This window comes from Cervus elaphus, chromosome 5 (genome assembly GCF_910594005.1).
Source record: "Cervus elaphus chromosome 5, mCerEla1.1, whole genome shotgun sequence".
Lineage (NCBI taxonomy): Eukaryota > Metazoa > Chordata > Mammalia > Artiodactyla > Cervidae > Cervus > Cervus elaphus.
In genome coordinates this window covers 111,351,303-111,374,031 of record NC_057819.1, presented here as the reverse complement: position 1 = coordinate 111,374,031, position 22,729 = coordinate 111,351,303, and the positions used below count along the sequence as shown (strand labels likewise).

The 22,729-nt window shown below is 57.1% G+C and overlaps 1 protein-coding gene across 3 annotated transcripts in view; it reads left to right on the top strand.

The window, feature by feature from the left end:
- SRCIN1 (SRC kinase signaling inhibitor 1) overlaps positions 1–22,729 on the top strand; it is a 71,092-nt gene continuing 48,363 nt past the window's right edge. For 2 of the 3 annotated variants that reach the window (XM_043904359.1, XM_043904358.1), the window contains exons 1-2: positions 1–255; positions 8,233–8,295. In XM_043904359.1, the coding sequence (XP_043760294.1) occupies positions 132–255; positions 8,233–8,295 (187 nt within the window). In that variant the 5' untranslated portion in view covers positions 1–131. The remainder of the gene's footprint in view (positions 256–8,232; positions 8,296–22,729) is intronic. The other variant, XM_043904360.1, reaches the window with a different exon arrangement.

The window sequence follows — 22,729 nt, the reverse complement described above, 5'->3', positions numbered from 1 at the left end:
CTTGTCGGTGGGGGCAGCAGGATGCTGGTGGAAGCGGAGGGGGCCGGCCGGGTGCCTCCGGAGCTCGGCTGGCAGGGCCCGGCGGGGCGTGTGCGGCTGCTGGTGCAAGCCCCCCCGCCCCACCCCTCCTCATGCAGCCCTGGCAGTGCCTCCGGCGCTTTGCCCTGGCCTGGTGGGAGAGGACAGCGGAGGGCAGAGCCCGATCTCCCAGGGAGGAGGCCGGACCAAGGGACCCCGGGGGCCGAGGGGAGCCAGGTGAGCAAGAACAGGGAATGTGCGAAGAGATCCCGGACTGGCAGTCCCTCTTCTCCAATACTAGGGAACCAGCAGGTCTTGTAGCCCCCAACTTGAAGGGAAGTGGTTTCCTGGCAGGAGCCTTGCAGAAGATGTTTGAACTCCTGTTGTTTTGGGAAGGGAAAAACAGATGAGGGCTGGGAGAGGGGATAGGTAACCAGACTTCCAGGCTTGTGAGTCTGAATATTCATCGGTGTTGAGTTGGAGCATTTGGGGGCGGGGATAGGATGCCTTCTTTCCAACTCTGAATATCTTGGTCTGGGTGACCTTGAGCCAACTGCTTTGCTGTCTAACTCCGTGCCTCAGTTTCTCATATTCCCTTCCCTATCCCTCTTGCTGTCTTAAAAAACTGATGAGGCATTTGATGGAGACTGTCACTGTGAAAATGTGGGGCTCCGTCATCACTGGTGGCAGCTGTGGTAGTGGTTTCTGGCATGGTTGTGCGTGTGTACGAATGTGGGGGGCAGTTTATGGTTTATGTGTGAGGTCTGCTGGTTGGGGCCACTGTGGGCAAGTGTCAGGGTCTGGCATTCATACAGGAAGGAAAGCTCCGGGCAAGCTGGGAGTTGTTGAGGCAGAGACTTAACTGGTGGCCTAGTGTAGAAGCAAGGGATAGGGCATAAGGGGAGGGGGTTCCAAGAATAAAATTCCCCCTCCATCCAGACTGCCTGGCACCCAAGCACCGTTGGCAGCGAGTGCAAAGGCTTTGCCCTGGCTTCCTGCCACCGTGCCTTGGGGACAAGAGGGTCTTTGTCCGGTGCCCCCCCACCCCAGCCCTGCTCCTTCTGTCCTTACTATGATGGCCAGTTCTCTGTGATGACCCTCAGGGCTGGGATGGAGATGCAAGTGTGCTCTGGAGATCTGTATGAAGCAGCTGTGGTCTTCAGGCAGTGCTGAGTGGAGACCAGAAGCCCTCCTAGGGGAAGGTCCCTGGGAATTGGGAGGCTTGCCCCCCGCCCCTTGCTCTCTGCTTGCCTCCTTGTCTCCTTGCCTAATGAGGAGGGGATGGTGTCTGGGGTCTTCACGGCCTGATTCCTGCTGGGAATCCAGGGTTCCAGGTCTCTTAAATTTGTACAGGGTACAGAGTTGGGTGCTGTGATGCAAAGCCTCAGGTGATCTCTCTTTCTCTCTCTCTGGCCAGGGACCCACCCTGGAAAAAAGGTTTAATTAGAACCATTGATTCCTTCTTTGGCTGTGGGCATCGATCTCACCGGTGCGGTCAGAGCTGGGGCTGATGGTGGAACGGCTGCCCAGTCCGAACAGGGAAGGGGCTGGGCTCTTGGAAGTATCACATCTGTTTTAGTCCCGTCTCCACTCCAGGTTAGGACTTGGGGAAGGAAAGGAGATGGGCTTGAGGTTTTGGCCTGAGGGAGCTGTGTTTGGAGTCCCAGGATCATCCCGAGTAGTGGGCCAGGCTCGGGAAGGGAGGGGCTGCTCTGTTGGAAGAGAGACAGTGGGCCCTTGAGGGGGCAGGCAGAGAGTTCAGGGACGGATCTGGAGCTTGCCATGAAAGCTTTGCTTTCGAGGAATCCCAAGCACTTATCTCCTCCAACCCCTGGCAAGGAGATCTGATTTCTTCCTTCGTTTGTGTCTTCGAGGCCCAGAGAGGGACAGAGACTGCCTCCGAAGCCCAGTGGGCCTGCGTCTGGCCTCTGAGCCTGGCAGTCTGACCGAGCAGCCCCTGACTAGGCACAGGGGGCTGAGAGTGAGGCTTCGCCCACTGGTGTCTGGGTTTGGTGGGAGGTGGCGGACAGGTTGTGCCCCCTAGGCCCTGGCTGCCTGTCGTGGGTGGGCTGGTGCAGGTGCAGGCTTCAATGAGCCACTCAGATGCTCTTTGAAGAATCCCTTGCTGGCTTCCTAGGGCCCATTTGAGCAAAGATAATAAAAATCTGGCCGTCAGCGGGTTTGAGGGCTGCATTTGCTTCCCCTTCTTTCATTCCCAGCTCTGAAAAGCGGAGATGAAGGCTTTGGATTTGGCTGGGAAGCTGTGCTTGCCTGCCCCGAGGGAGGGAGGGGAGGAGAGCGGAGGGAGGCAGCGAAGGGAAGACCGATTTCCTGGCAGCCGGGGGATTTGCTGGGGAGGTGGGCAGAGGGGCAGGGACATGGTCCCGGACTTCCTCCGGCCTCGATGGGGCTCCCATGCCCCTCAGCCGGGCTCCAGCCTTATCCTTCAGGTCTGGAGACTGGGACCCCCCCTCAGCTCCACTGTTCCTACATTCACCCATTCACCGCTATGCTCCTCAGACTCCCCACTTTCTTCCCCAGTCCCCTCCACCCCTCCATCCCTCCCGCTCTGCCCTTCCAGCGCTCTCTCCTCTTTGTCTCCCTCACTCGACTCCTGAGTCTCCCCTTTTCTCCCCATCTGCCCCCTCCAATCTGTCTGTCCGTCTTCTTTCCATAGCATCTGTCCTGCTTTCTAGGACCGACTGGAAGGCTGAGAAGCCAAGTTGGTTGGGGGGCTGGGGAGGAAGGGGAGCTGCAGCCACAGAAGGGATGGGCTTGAATGGACTATTATGGTCTGTCAGGTGTCATAGTTACCAGAGGCCAGGCGGAAGGGGGCTGCTGAGCACTTAGAGATGTGTGTGTGGTGAGGGCGCTGTCCCCCTCCCCGCACACAGCGGGCACCTTGCCCTGACATTGGGCTTTAGACACTCAAGTTCTCCTGCCACCTTCTGCTGTTTGGCTGCCGGGAATCCAGTGCCTCGGCCTCTGGCCCCATCACCCCTCTGATCACCCACTGCCCCAGGCATCATTGCCGCCCTGAGCCAGGGTTCCCCCACACCCCCTACTCAGGCTCAGATGGGGAAGGGAGGTGGCCAAGGGAACCCCGTACAGACCCTGGGACCCCTTCACCATCATGTAAGCGCCCCATATGGAAAACAAGACTGTCATGGAAAGAGCACTGGGCTGAGTAAAGAGACCTTCTTAGGATCCTTCGTTAGCGCCCAAATGTCCGAGTGACCTTGAACAAGTCCCTTCCTGGCAAGGGCCTCTTTCCTCACCTGTGAAATAAGGGGGCGGGCTGGCTCCTCTCCAAGGTCTCTTCTGTCACTCCACCGATGTTGTGTCTCTCTTCTGGGTTATTTGCATATGCTTTGCATACATTAATGGTGCCTGCTTGAAGGGGGAGGGTGCCGCCCACAGGGACCAGAGTCCAACCCACCACTCAAGACTCCCCTTGCCCATTGGCCCAGGCTGTCACTGCAGGAATCTCCCAGAGGGATGGAAGCCAGGGTGGGTGGGGGTGGGGGGGTGGGGGTGGGGGGGGTCTGAGAATTCCCTAGGGAGGTGGCTCCTGTGTTCGAACCCTGCTAGAGGCAGAATAGGGGGTAGCCCTAGTGGAGGGGACCCCTACCCTTGTCAGTCCTGCTCCAGAAAGTCCAAACAAGAAAGCCAAGTGGGTGTGAATTCCCTGCAGTTGCTTGTGGCTACCACTGGTTGTGTGAAACCCCAGTGAGACGGGCAGAGGGGCTTGGGGGTCTCCGTCCTCTGTTCTCAGGGCCTAAGTACCCTCTACATGCCAGGAGCTTAGCTAGGTGTAAGAGTCCCTCCCTCTGGTTTCAGCTGCCTCCCACAGCCCAGGACAGGTCCTGCCATCTTATGCCCCTACTCACTTCTACTCAGGCACCTGGGCTCTAGCTATATGTGGGTAGGAATTTGGACCTGAGAGATGGTCACTGAGACCAGGATCATTGCATGTCTGGGCGCTGCCCGGTCAGCACACTGCCTGGCCTCACGGGCCTCCTCCCCTGCCACCTGCTAGGTGCTGTGTTTGGTACAGGCCAGTGTCCTGCATCTCAACCCTCCACCTGCCTCAGTTTCTTTCACCCATCCCCTCATAATGCCCATCACATGGGGCAATACTGGGGTAAAGGTTGGCAGCTTGGGCAAGATAAGGTGGGCCACTGAGTAAGATGGGGGTTTCTGAAGACAGGAGCAAAAATCACCTCTCCACCACCACGGAGGATGGACCAGAGGACGTGCAGCAAGAGGGATCCAGGTTAGATTTAGTCTCAGGGAGGAACTGACCCAGCATGCAAATTAGTTTCTGACTACAGAATTGTTGTGACGCTTAAGTGAAACAACGGATGAAAATGTCCAGCACAGTGCCTGTCACATAAGAAATAATAAATGGTATGGGGAGGGGATAGCTGTCTCTGAACACAGTGGAGACCCTCCCCTAACCCGAGATGCAGGAGTTTGCAGGGAATGAGAAGCTGGAAGGATGATTCCAAGAAGAGCTGTTTCTCCCACGTTCAAGCTGCCCCCGCAGCCCTCCTGCCCCTCGCTCAGCGCACTGGGCCCAGCCACCCTGGGACACTCTGCCCTCATTCTCTCTGCCGTAGGTGGGCAGACAGAGGGTTCGGAGGCTGGGAATCCTGTTCTTCTCCCCCTCCCCCTGTCTTTGCTCAGGACAGCTTGAGAGGAAACAGGCCCACGCTGCAGCAGGAGGAATCGAGGTTAGATGGGAAGGAAATCTCGCGGTGCATGAAGGGTGGCTGCTCTGAGATGCTGTTTGTGCATCTTTTCCCTCAATGATAGGTGTATATGAGTGCAAGTAGGCTAGTGTTGTACCTAGGTGCAGGGGGCTGGTTAATATGACCTTTGAGATGACCTTTGGGCTATTGTCAGGAGCTTGGTAGGTCCAGTTTAATCTCGTGTGGCTGTGGTGGTTGGCAGAGTGCAGGAGGCCATGATGGAGAGGGGTTCAGAGCTGCTGGGGAGGAGAAGGGACAGGGAAGTCAGTCTGATCCCCCAGGGCAGAGAGGTCAAGTGCAGGGTAAAGAGCAAGCATTGGATGGTGCCAGGTTGCCTGCCTACTGCTGTGTGACATTGGGCAAGTTAGTTGCCTCCTCTGGTCTTCAGCGTCCCTGGTGTGAGCAAGAGGATGGAACTAGAGAATCTAAGGTCCTTCAAGCTGTCACAGGTTCTACCCATCTCCTCTCTCCTGAGACAATACAGGCCTTGCCATACAGAGAGTGGGAATAATACTTCCCAGCTCCAGATAAACCAGGAAAAATGGAGATTTGGCCCAAGAGAATACTGGTGCTTTCGTGTGTCTGCACATGCCTTACAAACAGTCCCTCCTGCTCCAAAGGCACACCTTGTCTAAATCTGTCCGATAGACCCAGAGGATGGATAAGGGATAGGCTATAGGATTCAGCTACATCCATTTTCCTCCCACCCCAGAAAGGCTTTGCCGCACTCCATTCCAACCAGGGACTATAATCCAGTCCATATTTTCTTCTGCGGAGGCACTTCCAGCTGGTGGCTCATCTCCCCCACAACCTTTTCCTGGTTCCTGGTAGCCTCAACCACCTGGCCCAGTTGCTTGCACATCCCGGAGTGGAGTAGTGTTAAGACTGGGAAGGAGCTGGGTTTTTCACATGCCTGCCCGCCACACCTTGGCAAACATCATCATCCCAGCACCCTGGCCTCTTTTCCACTCCAGCCACAGAGCGTGCTGGAGACCTCAGGCCCAGGGGCCCACATCGGCTGTGGGGGAGCCCAGAGCCAGAGACCCCCATGTAGTGGCCCTTCCTGGAGATGTTTGTGCAAAGCCTAGGAGGCAGAGGGGGTGTATGTCCTGCCTTCTCCTTCCACCCCGGGTGACTGATAATTGCAGACACAGCAGGCATCTGTGGCGTCACCCCAGGCCCAGCATCTGCCTCATTGGGGAAGAATTAACGATCCCAGTTCATTGGGAAGGCATGCCACGGCTCATTGAAGTCCTTGCAGATACATCCGGGCCTCTCTGCCTTCTCTCCTGGGCTGTCCCCATGCCAGTCCAGCCCCTCCCTGTGGTCAGGCTGGCCTGATGAGTCCCCATTCTTGCCTCAGCCTCCTTCTGAGTTGAAAACTGGAACTCTGGGGAAAAGCCAGGGCTGCTAGGACTGACAGTGACTCTCGCTTTGCTGCCCCTGACTTTTTAGACTCTCCCTAGTCTGGGTGCTCAGGAGGACTTCTGGGTGTTAAAATGAGAAGAGACCTTTGAGGGGCTTCCTGGAGCTTCTTCCATCATGGTGACTGGAGAGTAGAAAAAGGCTCCTGGAGAGCCAGAAGTCATTTAATGATGAAGCTTGGGAGATCCTGAACCCACTTCTGAACCCAACAGCTCATCCCCTTCCCCTGATTCCTGGTCCATCTGCAGCTGAAGGTTAGAGTTATCTGCCTCCCACTCCTAGGACGAGGCAGAAAGGGACGGAAGCAAAGCCTTCTCTTCCCCTACTGTCCATGAAAGATAGTTTATCCTGGAGCCTGGGATGGAAGGAAGTTAGACTTCAGGCAGAACTTCCCAGATGGCCCTGAATGGGAGAGAGACTAATCCTGGGGGAGGATGGATGGGAAGCAGTTCAGATCTAGAGTCAAGAGCTCAGGCTCTGGATTTGGACAGATCTGGGCTGGCTGGCATTCCAGCCCTGACACTCACTGTGTGTCTTGGGGCAAGTCACTTCACTTCTCTGAAGTTCAGTTTCCTCATCTGTAAATTGGGGCTGATCACAGTGGTTTCCTCACAGGGTGGGTACCAGGATTAAATGAGGTAATTTAGGCGTAGTTCCTGGCACATTGTGAACTTTCAGTAAATAGTAATCTTTGTCCTCATCCTCCTTACTGTCCAACTGAGAGTGAATAATGGGTGGCCGTTCCCCCAGGAAGAAGGGGCATATATGAAAAAGTCTCTTTAGTCTTACTTAAAACCCAGATTCTCACCTCAGCCTGTTTGGGGCTGGGCCCCTGGAGCTGCCACTTAAGGACAGTGGTGAGACGGGAGCTCGGGCTCTTGAGGCCCCCAACTTGTGCCCCTCTGTCCAGCTGCCCCTTCTGGGCCCCACCCCTAACCCCACTGCCTTGTCCAGGAAGCCCTCTGGGGTTAGATATGTTAGTGAACATTTTCGATTTCTTCACCCAGTCAAGGTCCCAACATCTGGGTACAACATTTGCTTCTCCCCAGGGTGCCTGCGTCTTGGGTAATCAGTGGGAAAATTGGAACCATGAGATTGGCAGGGGGCTCTGAGGATGCTTGCAGCCAGACATGATGTGGGTGTGGATGGGTCTGAACCAGCCCAGTGAGAGCTGGGCCCAAGAGGACGCCCAGGCCACAGTGCCCGCATGCAGGCAGGTCCTGGTGCTGCGTACCCCAGGATGAAAGGCAGAAGACGGGCAGCATGGCCCTGGGGGAGGCAGCACAGTTAGAAGGACTTCCTGCGAGTGAGAGGGAGGCAGCGGGATGGACAGCTGAGAGGGGCTCTGCTCTGGCAGGTTGAGGATTGGGTGAGCATGGGAGCAGGAGCTGGGCACAGGGCTTGGGTGGTATGGGCGGTATGGGCAGGGGTGCCATTTTCCGGCATGGTCCCCATCACAGCGAGCGTGCGTGCGTGCTTGTTGGGTATGAAGTACCCCTGCTTCCTCTGTTGCAGACAGAGGAGGGGGCCTTCCTCAAAGTTAAGGGGTGAGTGGAGCCGATGGGGGTCTCTTGGCCTGGGAGGGGGTTTCAGCAGAGCAGTGAAGGGAGGCCCTCAGACTCTGAACCCACCAACCTTCCCAAATGGGGTGGCCTTGGCTGGGGGAGGCAGATGGGCCCTCCAAGGTGCTCTCATCTGGGGTCTTGTGTGGGCCCCCAGTAAAGAGGCTGTCCCCATTTCTGGGAGGAGAACCAGGCCTGGCTTGTTGGCTGTCTGTCCTGGGGACCCCACTCTGAGGAACCCCATGTTTTTTTGTGTTGTCCTGCTGTCTGTCCTCCTGTCTGTCTCCCACCAATGTCTCTGTCCCTTCAGCCCCAGCTCTTGACCCAGCACCCCATCTCTGTCCTGCCTGCCCCCCAGCCCTCAGGGACCATCCCGATTTGGGAGCCCTGCCCCCGCCCCATCCATTCTCCAGCTCCTCTCCTCCGGCTCTGGCCTTCATTCACACTTTCCTCCTTTCCTGTCCCTCACCCAGGGCTCCAGCGTGCAGCGGGAGGGAAGGCTCCAGGACTCTGTTCCCTCTGTTTAAAGTCTCCAGGTTGGTAAGCCAGGAGGGGGGTCTCTCCCTACCATCCTGCCTCCCACCGCTCCCTGGTGCAATGGGGGAGGGGGCTATCCCTGGTGGGCCCAGGCCTTTGCTCGGGGAGAGGGCAGCAGAGACTTGACTCTGGGGAGGGCACCTTGCCTGGCAGAGAATGTGTCCGTGTGTGCACGTGTGTGCATGTGAGTTAGTATGTGCAAGCAAACACGTGTGCATGTATATGTGTGTGCTGGCTGCAAAGCTCCGTGTAGTGGGGGCTGGGCAGGGGGAGGAGGAGGCAACCCTCTGTCGAGGGACCTGGAGACCTGGGGAGATGGGTCAGGAGCAAGGGGCCTTTCTTATGGGGGACAGCCCATGTTCCAGCATCAGCTAGTGGAGGGGGATGGGAGAAGATGGGACCATGTCGACTTCAGCACAGCTTTGTTGAGTTTATAGGTGCTTGTAAATCTGTGATCTCATTTCATTTGTTTAATGGTTTATTTGTTTATCCATGCATTCCTTCATTCAATATGGACTTACTGAACACCTTCCCTGTGCCAGGCACTGGGCTAGGCTTAGAGGCCAACAGTGACGAAGACAGTGAAGGTTCTTCTGTTGGTTAAGTGGTGTGGGGATAGAGGTTAAGGGGTTGGCAGAGTTCACTGGCTATGGGGCCTGAGGCTGTGGCCTGGCCAGCTGACTCGGAAGGGCAGTGACCCTCTGTCCACTGATGCTCATCCGCCCCTGCTCCCCCTGCTGGCGGCTCATCCTCACTGCAGGTCTCTGTCGAGCATCCCAATGGCACTCCTCTTATAGTGTGGTCCCGCCAAGCAGGCAGTGACTGGACGTTCCAATCCATGCAACCTGGGGACTGTGAGCAGCATTGTTGGGCCAGAGCTGAGGCCACTTCAGAGGGCCTCTGGGAGCCCACCTCCCACTTCTGTGCCCGGGACCAGCAGCCTAGAGCACTGGACTTGAGAATCAGCCTGATCTGGGTTCAAATGCTCACTTAAGCCTTGTCCGAGCTGCTGGCCTTGGAAAAGCCACTTTTCCCTCTCTGAGCCTCAATGTCTTTGCTTATAAAATGGCAGGGTGGTTGAAAAGAATATAGGAAAAGCAGCAGCCGGACCAGAGCCTGGCCCACAGCAGAGGCTGCCCCATTGCAGTTCCCTGTCTGCGCCTCCCCCAGCCCCTCCCTGGGGTGGGGCAGCTCCAGCCGGGTACTGTCTGAGTGCTGCCCCTGTCTCACCTTGAAGAGGGGTTGCATAGTCCTTGTCTTGGCTGTTTGCAGGCTCCATGTCCCCCAGCCCTTCTCCACTCTCTGAAGGATGCTTCGGCTCTAGTCCGGGTGGGCAGATGGGGCAGGCAGCCCTCCTTGCCACTGTGGCTGCTGCCGCCTTGATGGCTTTTTAATAACTTTGCTCGGAGACAATCTGCAGAGCGCTCGTTTGTCTGCCGTTTAATTAAAATTACCGTTTTCCTAAAAGAGCAACGACGCTGCTCCCTTCCCTCCCCTATCAGTGGCTGCTGCCAGGAGAAGGCAGGAGTGACTTGAAATTGCTGCCTTTCCCCTCAGCCCCTGTCCTGGTCACACAAGCCACCCCCCGCCCCTCGCCACTTCTCCACACAAACAGATGGGCCAAGGCTGAGGGTCAGGAACTAGGAAAAGAGGATAGAGTGAATGTCTTCTTTTTTCACTTACCCTCTTCCGAAATACTCCCAGAAACAGGGAGTTTGGTCCCTCCCAAGACTTACTTTCTACATCTGTAAAGAACCAGAGCAACCCCTGTCCAGCTTTACCACCCAGAGTGGAATAACATGTGGGGAGGGGGGTTGAAAATGTGCTGTGAAGGGCTATTAGATTGTTTGTGGTGGGGCAGGCATCATCCGGGGCCAGAGGCCTCCATGGATGTGGGCCCTGTGGAGTCAGCTCCTCTCTGCTGACTCTGGTTAGAAGATACCTCCACGCTCCCTCCGTGGCTCAGAGAGAGCAAGGGAGTGCAGGGCTGGAAAGGTATGGGGGGTTCATTTGGTCATTACTGAGTTTGGGGGGGGGAAGTATTCCTGGTAATAATAAAAGTACAGATGACCAATATTTACTGAACATTTGCTGAAAACTGTATGAGCCATATGCTGGATCAAGCCCTGAATCTGTGCTCCCTCATTTCATCCTCATAGCTGTCGCGTGAGCTCGATGCTGTAGTCTCTATTTTACAAAGGTGGTGACAGACCAGAGAGGTTAAGTGACATGCCCAGGGTCACACAGATGACCCACCGTGGTAACTGCAGCCCTACTCCCCCTGCTGCCGTTGTGCCTTCCACCGGAAGTCCTCCTGAAGTCTCGCCCCTGTCCCTCATGCTGCAGGAAGAGAGCTGTGCCTTTGCCTCACTCTCTGCACCCCCGCAAGCATGGTTCCCTGTGATCCAAGTCACTGGGAATCCACTTCCCTCCCCCTACCGCATTCCTGGGTCCACCCCCGGGGGAGTCTCAGGGGCTTCCTGACCCTGAAGTCAGGGGTCAGAAGTGGGTTGGAGGTTAGACAATTCTCAAGTGCATACCTCCTTTCGGTTCTAGCCAGAGTCCTTTTCCACTCTGGTGGGGGTGGGCTGCGTTCCTCTCCGTGGGGCCAGGGAAGAGACCCAGTGATAGGCTGGGGCAGCAGATGCTGCTCGTGAGGCGAGGGGACATGGTTATACATCATAGTTCCACCAGCAGGACCCGCCTGGGAAACATTCTGGAGGAGCAGAGGCGCTGTAGCCGGAAATCCAGCACTGGGAAGGACCCCTCGAGAGGCCTCTGTCTCCATCAGCGCCCCGTGGGCCCCTCCTTTCCCTCTGTGACCCTCTGCTCCTGCGCCTTCTCTTCCAGGAAGGCCCTCCCTTTGTCACCTCCCACCTCTGCTCCTCCCTGAAGTGTCCCTCCCTGACCACCTCCAGGCTTGCCCCTCTGAGCACCACAGATGTCTGGTGCCTTAAATATAACGAGCTTTCTGTTTCTGGAGGTATCCAAGTCCCAGCTGGGTGGCGTTCCTGGAATAGGGAGGACTTGCAGTTCGGTGTCGCCCCTCTGAGTTCACATTCGCTCCTGGGGCAGCAAACCCAGTGCTTTCAGGGGCCAGAAGTCAGTGAAGCAGTGGATGAGGACCGTAGGGAAGCGTGCTTATGTTCCTTAAAGGCATTAAAAATCAAAGAAACAAAACACTACCAGCCAAACAAAATGCCTACCCCCAGCGTGGCCTGGACCCATGCCTAGACCCAGTATGGTCTTTGCTAAACTGCGATTCACTTACCTTGGCATCTTCATATTGCCCAGCGCACAGTAGGTGTGCACGCAGTGTTTGTTGAGTGAATACATGATCATATGTGTGTCAGCCACTGTGCTAGATACTCTATATATTTATTTCTTCCCCTCTGCTCAAGGTGGGCACTATTTCCCCCATTAGAGAAATTGATCTCCAGTGAAGTAAAATAACTTGTTCAAATGTCACACTTACGGGAAGGGGCATTTTTTTATTTGAACCTTGGCGTGCTGTGTCCTTCCTTGATGCACCTCTATGTGACCCGGAGCACGTGCATTCCGTACCTGGCCTGCTAACAGGGAGCTCTGGTGTGGCGAGTGGGCACCTGGTTGACATGCATTGCACCCCTGTGGGGAGGTAGGGTTGAAGGCAGTGAGGACTGCGGAGGCGAGGAGGGAGTGATGCCCCTCACCCTGGTGAACCCTTCCTCCCTCCGCTTCCGGTCCCAGCCCAGCAGCCTGGGGATGGTGGCGTGGTGACAGGTGCCGAGCTGCAGAGATGACAGTGCTGCTGATTCCCCCATAATTACTGTCTGATGAGATGCCAGAATTAGCCACCGTGCGAGCATGGCATGCAGATACGGGGCAGAGTGCTGGGAAGCAGCGGGGGGTGAGGGAGCCTCTCCTTCCAATCCAGGGCCCTCTGGCAGTAGGGCAGGGTCTGGTGAGGAGGAAGTAGGTTAACAAGGAGGAAGCACTGTGTGGTTAACATGCTTCAGATGTTATCGTGTGGGCTGTGGTTTTCCAGTCCTTAGAGTGGCCAGACACACCCCTGCAATGCCTGGCTGTTGGACAGGGTATCAAGGGCCTCAGGCCACTAACCAGAGAATTATGGGCAGAGCACGCTGCCCACTCAAACTCCTGGGCAAAGGCTTTGGTGTTTGGAGCTGGGATATGCCTGGCTGGGGCTGACAGGGCCATAGTTGCTAGGAAGGGGCTAAGACCCCGAGCAGACTCCTGGAATCACATTAGTGAGGCAGAGGGAAGGCAGAGGGAAGTGCCTCGAAGGAGCCGGCAGGTTGAACTCACCTTGCCAGGAATCATCCATCCCTGGCAGGAAGAGTCAAGTTGGCCCTGAGGCCCGAGGTCAGGGGAGGCCTGAAAGTTAGGAGCAGGGGATAAGGAAGGTCCATTGTGGTCCCAGAGCAGGGCTGTGTCTGCCCTGGCATTGATTTCTCCTGGCACATGTGCTGGGGGCAGGAGGAGGGCTGGTGAATGCAGACGCAGAGGGCTCACCTGGGCTGCTCAGACCTCGTCTGAACAATCGGAGCAGTTCTGAAGGCCGCCAGTTAACAGGAGTGCTTCCAGCATGCGGCTGACCCAGCAGAGGGCAGTGCGGGGAGCCCGGGGCTGAAGCCAGGCCACAGACGAAGGGACTTGAGGTGTTGGGTTGGGAGAGAAGATTTGGGTTCAGGAGCCTTCATTCTGGCCCCAAGGGAGAAGTCATGACTTACCCCGGGTCCCTCTGAGGGCCGTGGGCACAGACTCTGGCTCACTTTAAGGAAGGAGGGGCCCCACAAGGTGTCTGGTACCTTGGACATAATGAGCTCTCTGTTTCTGGAGGCATCCAAGTCCCAGCTGGATGGCATTCCTGAAATATGGAGGACTTGCAGTTCGGTGTTGGCACAGCCTGTGGCAGGGGCTGGCGGGGGGCAGTTCTCCACCAAATTGAGATGCGGGGGAGGGCTGTGGAAAGGCGGGACCCCCTTCCCATCCTGGACTTCGGGGGCCCTGGGGCTGCCTTGCTCCCTGCCCCTCGTCCTCTGTCAGCCTTGACCCGGGGAAGGGTCCCTGCTCTTCTGGTGTGCGGTCTCCCCAGAAAGGATGGTGTTGAGGGTCTCTGTGCTTCACTAGGGAGGGGGCTATTCGAGTCCTCCTTCTTAGGAAGCTAGACAGACTGAGGGGATATAAGGAGCTCTGGCCCAGAGGCTGAGACAAAAACTCAGGGATGAATCAGCAGGGCATAGAGGAGGGAAGGGGGATCCTGGCTGAGAACCCCACAGTTGAGAGGCCTTCTCCACTTACCAGCTCTGGCCGTGGGCAAGTCACCCCTTCCTGAGTCTCTGCTTTCTCATCTGTAAAATGGGAGAGAGCAACCTCACAAGGTGTGTCTGAGAACTGAATGAATAGCAGCTATCAGAGCCCCTTGGGAACCGTCCTGAGTGTATGCCTGGTGGGAGGGTGGGTATCAGGAATGCTGTCTTTCACGGTTGGTCCGCTTCCCCCAGAGCACCCAGCAAGCCTGGTGCTGAGTTCACATCTCGTCACTCCACATGGATGGGTGGATTTAACTGAGATGGGAGGTTGGAGTCTTGGAGACTTTTGCAGATGGAAGGAGAAACTGTGCATTTCTCCCCTGCTTTCCAGCTCATGCGTCACCTTCCCAGATGCTGCTCTGGTGGGACAGTTCAGGCTAGATGCCAGGGAGAACCGAAAGATGCCCCTGGAATCCAAGGAGGCTTCCAGCTCAGGGTGGACCCAGCAGTCAGGCAGGAAACCCTGAGTCTCCTTCTGCCTTCTCAGGCTCCGCCTCTTCCATCCTCCAGAGTCTCTCCCAGTACTAACCTCAGCATCCCTAGGGAGGGAAACTAGAGGGATGCACATTTGCTGTTTGTTCTCACTCTCTTGCGGGACTGTAGAGTAGTTGACCTGTGAGGTGAGGGCGGAAACTCGCAGCCCTGTCCTTCACCCTCCAGCAGCAGGTGGAAGTGGGTCCAAGACCCGCCAGCTCCTTGCAGGAGGCTGAGCACCTGTAGGGGGAGACAGGGCTGGGTGTGCCAGGTCTGGAAGCGGCCTCTCGGTCCCTGGCATCGCCTGGCTGGGTAAACATTGGTGAGAGTGGAGTGGCCTTTATGTCAGGACGAAATGTAAACACTTTCAGAGACCCTGAACTTGGCAAAGCAGGACAGGGGCCATGGAAATCGCGTCTCTGAGAAGGGGTGGCTGGATTCAGGATGGCAGATGGGGTCCCCAGTGTGTCTCACTCCAAACTGGAGGTGCCTCAGACTAACACTCGAGGGAGCTCCCACGTGCACGGAATCTGTCAGGGGACGGTAAATGTACACGATGCATGTGCGGGCACCATGCCCTGCCTGTCCGCATGGCATCAAAGATGGCAGAGTGGTGGGTCAGGGTGGCGGCTCTGTGGTCACCCAGTCCCAGCTGGGCCCAGGTGTGCCTTTCTGTGTGTGGATGCCTGTGGTGGGTGCAGGGGTGCCCCTCGTGACTGGGCACGTGTCCGTGAGCCTGGGCTGGGCATGTGGGCCTGCGCCACGGGGCATAGACATTGACAAGCGGAAGCGTGGCCTGTGGTGGAATACTGCAGGCACCAGGACCCCATCATCCTGGTGGCTGAGGGAGCTGTCTGGGTGCTGGGGTGTGGGGCTGGAAAAAGCCTCCCAGAGGGAACCTGACCCCATGAAGGGCGGTGTCTCAGAGGAGGATGTGGAGGAATCCAGCCGGGCTGAGGCTCCTGTCCAACAGTTGTGAGACCCTCGAGGAAGCCTGGGTGTTGATGACACTTCCCTGTGGGGAGCTGGGGTGCATGGTGGGGCTTCCACTCCCTCGCCTCCAACAGATTGGGGTCCCTCTTCTTGGGAACAGGATGCCTCCCTCTGGGCTTGCTTTCAGCCCGAGGCAGCTTCAGGGGTTTGGTAAAGGTCCCCTTGCCCACACCCGCTGGCGAGGCCTTAGCACCCCGAGGCTCGAGCTCCCCCCCAGGGGATGGAAGGTGCTCTGGCAGCCTCCCCGGAGCAGTGGCAGAGCTGGAGCACAGGCTTCTGCTTTCCCGCCTCCCCCCACCTCCCTCCGTTCCTCCCTGCCTGTGTTCCTCTCCGCTGCCTCTCCAAGGAGATGTGGGGCTGACAGGACACCTTCCCCGGGGCGCGTGATGGTGGTGGAGACGCCAGGCAGGAGTCAGCTTGTTAGCGCGGGCTGTGTGGGCACATGCCAGGGCTGTTCCCAGCTTCTCCGGCGAGGGCTTCAGACTAGGGGTGACATGCTCCCCTTTGCATCCCCGCCCGCGCCCTTCCTGGGGAAACAAATTAGCCAGATCTTCATCAGTCGCTAAAATGCAACCCCCTACCATCCTGGTTGTGATAAAAGCCTGACCGTGGAGTGAAAGGAAATCAAGGGATTGGGCAGGTCAGGAAGGGACTGTCCCCCACCCACGCCCCTGGCCGGTGCCTTTGTGCAGTGTACAACCTGCACACCCGTCTGAGTGTTAATAGTTTTTCAAAAAAACAAAAACAAATGAAATGACTGAGGCTCCAAGAGGCTGCTAGCATTCTCAAGGTTACACAGCCAGACAGTGGCAGAGCTGGGTTTGAACAGAGCTCTTTCTCCCCCCAAGTTGAGTGATTTTTGGTCATGCCATAGCTTCACCTGCATATCTGAAATTCTGAGCAGGAGGCTGGCTTGTCAGCTCTTTCGCCAGGAGTGGGGTCTTGTCTGAGGAATATGATTCAGGTGCCACTTGGGGGCCCTGGTTTCTGTGCGGTGAGCAGCTGCTGGGCCGGGATGGGCACCTGAGGGGGTGGCTGGACTGTGACCCATGGCCCTTCTCCCTCTGGGGCCCGGGGTGCCATGGCGTTTTCCTCCTCACTGCTGATTTCTCCTAAGGAGCTTGTTAGTCTTGCCCTCCTGGGGTCTGGGGCCTGGAGAAGGGATCCCCTGGTAATTGCTTTCTGGGAAGTGTCAGAGAGGGGTGGGAATGTCCTTGTCCCTGGGGGCCAGGATGCTCAGGTTCCATTCCTGGCTCTGCTTCCAGCTCCTGTGTGACTCAGGTTCACTCTCTGGGCCTCGGTTTCCTTCCCCGTGAGAGGCATTTGGCTGGAGTGAAAGCAGACGCAGGCAGGGCTTAGCTGAACAGTCTCGAGACATCACTCTGCTTTGCTAAGAGAGAAGAGCCATCACCTTGCCAGGAAGAGGGCTGTCCTATGGTTGTGGGGAGTCACGGAGAGAGGGCAGCAGGTCGAAGGGGACAAGGACTCCACAGCCATGCAGAGCCAGGGCACTGAGGCCAAGCCTGGCATCTTTGACTGTCCCCAGGCCCCACCCCACTCCTGAGGTGGCCTATGAGTCTCTTCATCCCACCTAATTCTGTCCTGCAAGACCACCCAGTCTGGGCGGGGGAGGGGGTACCTCTGCCTTCAAGGAGGCCCCAGTCTAAGGGGGGCTTGCCCTGAAGGAGCTTCTAATACAAAGAGGTAAATGGGGGCCCTATCTAGTGCCCCAAAAGAGGAGGCCCAGGTCCTGGCCAGTCTAAGGGGAGATAAGGCTCTGTCCTAGGCGAGCCCCTAGTCTGATGGGGGAGACAGGGGCCCTGCTCTGGGGTGTCCCCAGCCTAAGGGGGGAACACAAAGGCTCTAGTCTGAGAGAGGAGGCATGGGCCCTGCCCTGAGAGGTGCCCAGTTGGAGGGAAGAAGCCCTGCCCTGCGGCGCTCCCGGCCTGAGCAAGTGGACAGAGTCACAGGACAGAGTCAGCCTGTGGAAGGGTGGGAGGGAAGAGGTGGGGCAGGGACCCTCTGGCTGGGGCAGTGCCCACCCCACCCCCAGGGAGCCCGACACCCTCCCTCTCTCAGATGCCCTCTCCCTGGGGAAAGCTCCAGAACCCAGGCAGGTAAGCTCTCCCTCCCCGAGGCCTGACAGGTCCTTTAATTAGATTCCGACTCGTTTACCAACTAAGTGGCCTTCGGTGGGTTTTAAATCTGTGCAAATTGGTTTGTGTTTTTCTGCCTGCATGAAGCTGTGACTGGCAGTGCCCTACACCCTCCCCTGCCTCCCAGCTCCCTCCCGGGCGGACTCTGTGGTCCCCACCCTACTCCCCCCACTAGAGTCTAGATGCCCAGCTTCCCTGGGGCTGGGGGGGGGGTGGGGAGCAGGGTTCCCTGAGCAAGGGGTTAGAAGAGTCCAGGGGGGTCACAGTCCTCTTCCTCCTCTCCCCCCAGCCAGGGAAGGGAGTCCGCACAGTTAACTCACTCAGCCTCCCCCGTTCTCGGTTTCCCTGCTGTACTGCCAGGAGAATCGACCCAACCCAGGCCCTTCTCCACTGTGGCTCTGTAGATTAGTGCTGGGGGGTGGCGAGGGGGCATCTGTGTCACCAGCCAAGGACCATCCTCCCTCTGATACCCTCTCGCCTTGCACCCATCCCCCAGCACTGCCCTGCCTTGGGGAACTGGTCCATCATGGGGATGGTCTCCACCTGGCCTCTTCCCACGTCTATGCCTTCCTTCCCAACACCTCAGGAACAAGGGAAATGCCTTCCCTGGGGGCCCAGTGATGACAGCTTGCCTGGCCTTGCCCCTGTGCTCCCAGGTTCCAGGGAGTCACCTTTATTGTCTGACCATCGCCCGCATGCTTTCAAGTCCTCTCCCTTTCCTCCCAGGCCTCCTTGCCATGAGATCGCCTCCCCCCTTCTTCTTTGTCATCCCTCCTGGCCCAGGCAGAGTATCCTGAGGAGGCCTGGCCTTCACGGGAGTGGGGCTGGGTTGGTGGGGGATGGGGGAACACGGCGGGGGCAGGTGTGGGGGTTCATGCCAGGAGCTGGACATGAAGCCCCATCCTTAATCCTCTCCCCCTGATGCCTGTTCCTCCCTCTGCCCACCCCCACCTCCGAGGCTCTGGTTGGAGGGACAGGGAGACTCAACAGGGTGCTGGGCATTAGCAATTTGGGGGGATATTACACAGGAATGTTTACAGAAAGGCAATTGCCCGGAAAATGACTTTGGTTGCTGTGGTATGGGGCGGAAAAGATGGTTTTAGAAAACAGACACAGATGGGCTTCTGCTCCAAGGACCCACAGACAGACAGCTGAGTGAGGGCCGTGGGCACACAGGGAGCTAGAGCCAGGGGCGCCTGGAGACTGAGGGGTCAGCCTCTTCACTGAGGGAGGGGTGGGAAGGGATGATCCCTTCACCTCATCCAGGCTCTTGAAGCCGCTGCCAAGCTTGACCTTTGTCCTCTGGCCTCTGACCTCCCAGCACAGTGCGGTTCCTGACTGTGCAGCCAGCCGCCCAGCAGGATGAAATTGTCAGGCACAATCGATGGTGGCAGTCGCCTCAGGGCTCCTCCTGGGTGACTTGGGCTCCTCTTGCTTTGGCTGAAGATGGTGGGACTTGTGCTGCATGTATTCAAGTGTGTGTGTGTACGCGGACAGGGCATTTTGGGGTCTGAGCCAGGCCCTCCACCTTTCTGGCAATCTCCACGCACACCCCCCACTTCCCCACCTGCCTGCTGACCTCACTGGGATCTAGCCCCAGGCCCTCTGGACTCCTTGAGCTGGTGCCCAGGCCACGGTTGGGGTCACACCTGTGAGACCTCAGGTCCCCATGGGAGGGGCCTTGTCCAGCCCTCCTGATCTCTGGGGAGAGGGACCCAGAGACCTGAACTCTGGTCCTCCCAGCAGGGGCCCCAGTGAGACCCTTCTCTTTTCTGTGGCTCATGGCTTTGTTCTTCCCTCTATTTCCTCCCCTTCCTCTTTCTTCTTCCCTCTCCCTCCCCCCTCCCCTTCTCCACACCCTCCTCCTCTGAAGATGATGTCATGTGTAAATGTTGCCCAGTGGCAGCCAGAGGACAGAGTGATGGTGACATCTGGGGTAAAGATGCAAGGTGGGGAGGGGCTGGATGGCTTATGAGACAGTGTCACTGAAACCTTGGGATCTTAATTCTCATCATGAGTTACAGTGATCTCATGTGAAAGAATGCAGTGAGGATAAAAATAAATTGGGCTCATAAATAAACGTGGAATTTGGAATTGGTGGAGCAAATAACAATGTCGCTCTCTTCCCAAGCACCTGCGCCTTTATCCTCAGCTGGCCACTGGGGGGCGCCCACTGCTCCCTGGTCATCCCAGCGTCCAGGCAGATTCACTTCCCCATCGCTCAGGTGGGGAAGGCAGAGCTGAGGAAGGCGACAGCACCCCCCCACTTCCCCACTTTCCCTTTCCCCTCATTCTGAGCTGGATTCCACTAGTCCTGGGCATCTCTCCTGTAGCTTTAATCTCTGACTCAAAAATTATAGCTGGCCTTACACACAGGATTCTTGGAGAGATGGCAAGACCTCCAGCTTACCTCTCTGACTCCCCCAACCCCCATGCCTCAGGGGCTGTCTGTCCCAAGGCCCCTTCCAGCAGTGTACCCCAGCTCTGCTTCCCCATCCAGGGTCTCCCACTTTTCCCCTGCATCCCCTGTCTCTCACCCTGCCCCAGTAGAATCCAGTCTGCTTACCGCCTTCAGGCCTCCTTGTCCCATCTGCCTCCCCAGGTCCCCCCACCCACAAGACCCCTGCCAGATAGATCCCTCAGCAGCCTCTGCTGAACAGAAGCATCGATCTGCTCAGGGCCACTGCTACCCAGAGCCACTGCTGGCTAGATTGGAATCGATCTCCTTGGCTTTTCACCAGGCTGCTCTGTCTGGGGAGGGTCAGGGCCACTTGAGGCCTTGGTGGTGGCTGAAGCAGGTCTGGGGCAATGGGAAGGCTGTCCTGCTGTCCCGACAGCCCACATGCCAGGAATGTCTTTAATTCAAAACAATGCGCTCTCTCCTCATTGTCTTGCCAGCTTCTCACCCACTGCCCAGGAGGGGGATTTAGAGATGTTGTCCCCATTTTACAGATTAGTACCCTCAGGCTCTGAGAGAGAAGAGGCTTTTAGAATGGAGAACTAAAAGAACGGCTAACCTGGGACCCCTCTAAACCAAGGAGGTCTCTGGTCTGGGCTTTTGTTCTCCCAGTGTTCTGACCTCGGGCGCCCCGGGGCTGGCTCAGATAAATTCTTGCCTGAGCCCTCTGAGCCCCCAAGGGCCTCTTTATCCCCAGGCAACAGGATGGCGCCCCAACCAAGAATCCCAGGCCAGTTGTCTCAGTCTACTGGGGCCCCACAGAGAGGAGAGAACTCTGCACAGAGCAGGGAGCTAGGACTCCTGGGTCAGGCAGCTACCTCACCTCTTTCCCTGAGTTTCTTTGTTAAGCCAAGGATCTCAAAGGTTCTTAGTTTTCAGAAGAGTCTAAAGATTTCAAATCGAAGCCCCACCTCCCCTCAGAGACAGCCCATTGTCTCTCCTACTTCTTCCTCTCCCCCACCAACCCCAGAATCCAGGTCCTGCCTCACCCATGACCCTGCACGCACCTGCCAGTGTCCGGGCACCTGAGGCTGAGCCCTGTCGTGGAGGAGGCAGGGAGGAGCTGGTCCTTGCTCTGCTGTCTCTGGGCCTGCTCAGCGGCCTCCTCCCTATCCCCAGTGCCATCCACTCCTGTGAGGTTTACGGGGCTGTAGTCATCAATAAGGCTGTGGGCACACGTTCACTGTCTGGAGCCTCAGCCTCCCCGCTGCCTGCTCTGACAGCCCGGACCCATACCTGCCAGCCCCACCTCGGCCCCTTTAATTGACCTGGGAGAGCCTGGGTGACCCTGGACCTCCCCACCATCCCTGCTTCTCTCAGGCTGGCATACTGCCTGCCCCACCCGTGTGCACTGAGACCCCGCCCCCAGGAGCCAGGGAAGGACGCTGGCACAGCTCCCCAGGAGCTGGCACAGAGGGTGCAGGTGGGCATGAGGAGCTCTTCTGAGTCCAGGGACGTGGAAGGGCAGGAGGGCAGATGAGAACTGACCTTTCCAGTGCACCTAGGTATCCAGAGCCCTAGGTGGCATGGCGAGCCTGGCTGGCTGGCGCAGGCGGGTGGGGGGCGCCCTCTGGCTCAGGCAGGGCTCAAGCTGGGCTTGAAAGCTGGGCTTCCAGCAGTGAGGCTATAGGCAGAATCCACCCCACACTGGGCAAAGGAAGATAACAAAGTAAGTATCCAGGGCGCTCCGCCATGGAGGGTCTCTTCCAGCTCAGCGCTGTCCCATGAGGTAGCAGTCCTCCTGTTGGTGGTGAGAGTGAGTGGAAGACAGAGTTTAAGGGTCATGGGAGGCAATCCCCTGACTCTGGTTGGGGCTATTTTTCCAGCACCCAGAGCACCAACCCCCCATCCTGGCCCTCCTTCTTCTGGATGATTTTCAGGTCACTTCTTTCCAGCCATATTCACTGGCCACCATGGGGTACCACTAGCGCCTCAAGAGCAAGGGCTGGGTCCCCATCAAGATGGCCCTGGGGCTCCCAGCCTTAGTCAGGTGCCAGCCTCAGGAATTTTCTCGCAAACCTTCATACTGTATTAATGCAAACTCAATTTGTTCTTTGTTAACTCACTTTGAATTTAATGCATTCACTTAAAAGGAAACCTTAGCTCACTGCCATCCCAAGGAATGATACCCATGAAATCAGAAGTTGGGCCTTCTTGTTTTTTTTTTTTTAAATCCTTGAAAATAAAAATAGAACTATTAATCTCTGAAGCAGCATTCCTCCCATAGTCATCTCTTGAGTGTCTGGACCTCACTTTGGGGAGCACAACCAAGGGACAGATATCTGGGGGAGGGAGGGACCCCAGACCCAGCGCCAGGGTGGGGAGACAGCAGATAAACAAGGAGTGCCAGTGGTATCATTGTTCCAGCAGCAAACAGTTGTCGTCTGGTCAGAAGGCATGGTGAGAAGGGGTGAGGTGAATCTAGTAAATATTGGAGTCAAGTCTGGCCTCTACCACTTACTGCAGCTTTGGGCATGTCACTGCACTTCACTGACCTCAACAGTCCCATCTCTGAAATGGGATTACAGTAATACCCCCACAGCAGTGCAGCGAGGTTTGAAGGCCATGATAACTGATCAGTCAGACAGACCCTTGGAAACTTCAGAGCTCTGGGTCTCTGGGAGCCATTCTTCCCTTGGTTTTGGTGGGAGGTGCTGGGTCGACTGGGTGTCTGTCCCGGAGATCTACACGCCTCGGCCACATCCAGGGAGGAGTGTATGTGTGTGTTGGGCAAAGGGTGGCTTTCCCTGGAACGTGGCTGAATGTCCTCTTGCCTCCTGTGGTGGACAGGAGGGGCCTGAGGAACAGTGGATGTGTGGAGGGAGGGGGCCAAGAGAGGTTGCACTGGAGGGAACCTGGCCAGGTGCCAGAATCCTCAGCGCCCCTCCTTTGCCCCCATCGGCCCCTGCATTGGGCTGCCTGTGTCTGCTACAGTGCTGGATGCTTTCAAACCAAGGCACCCTGAGGGTTTCACCTTTGAGACTAGTGAATTGTGAGGCTGGGGTTATGCTGGGAAAACTGTGTTTGTCTGCTAAGT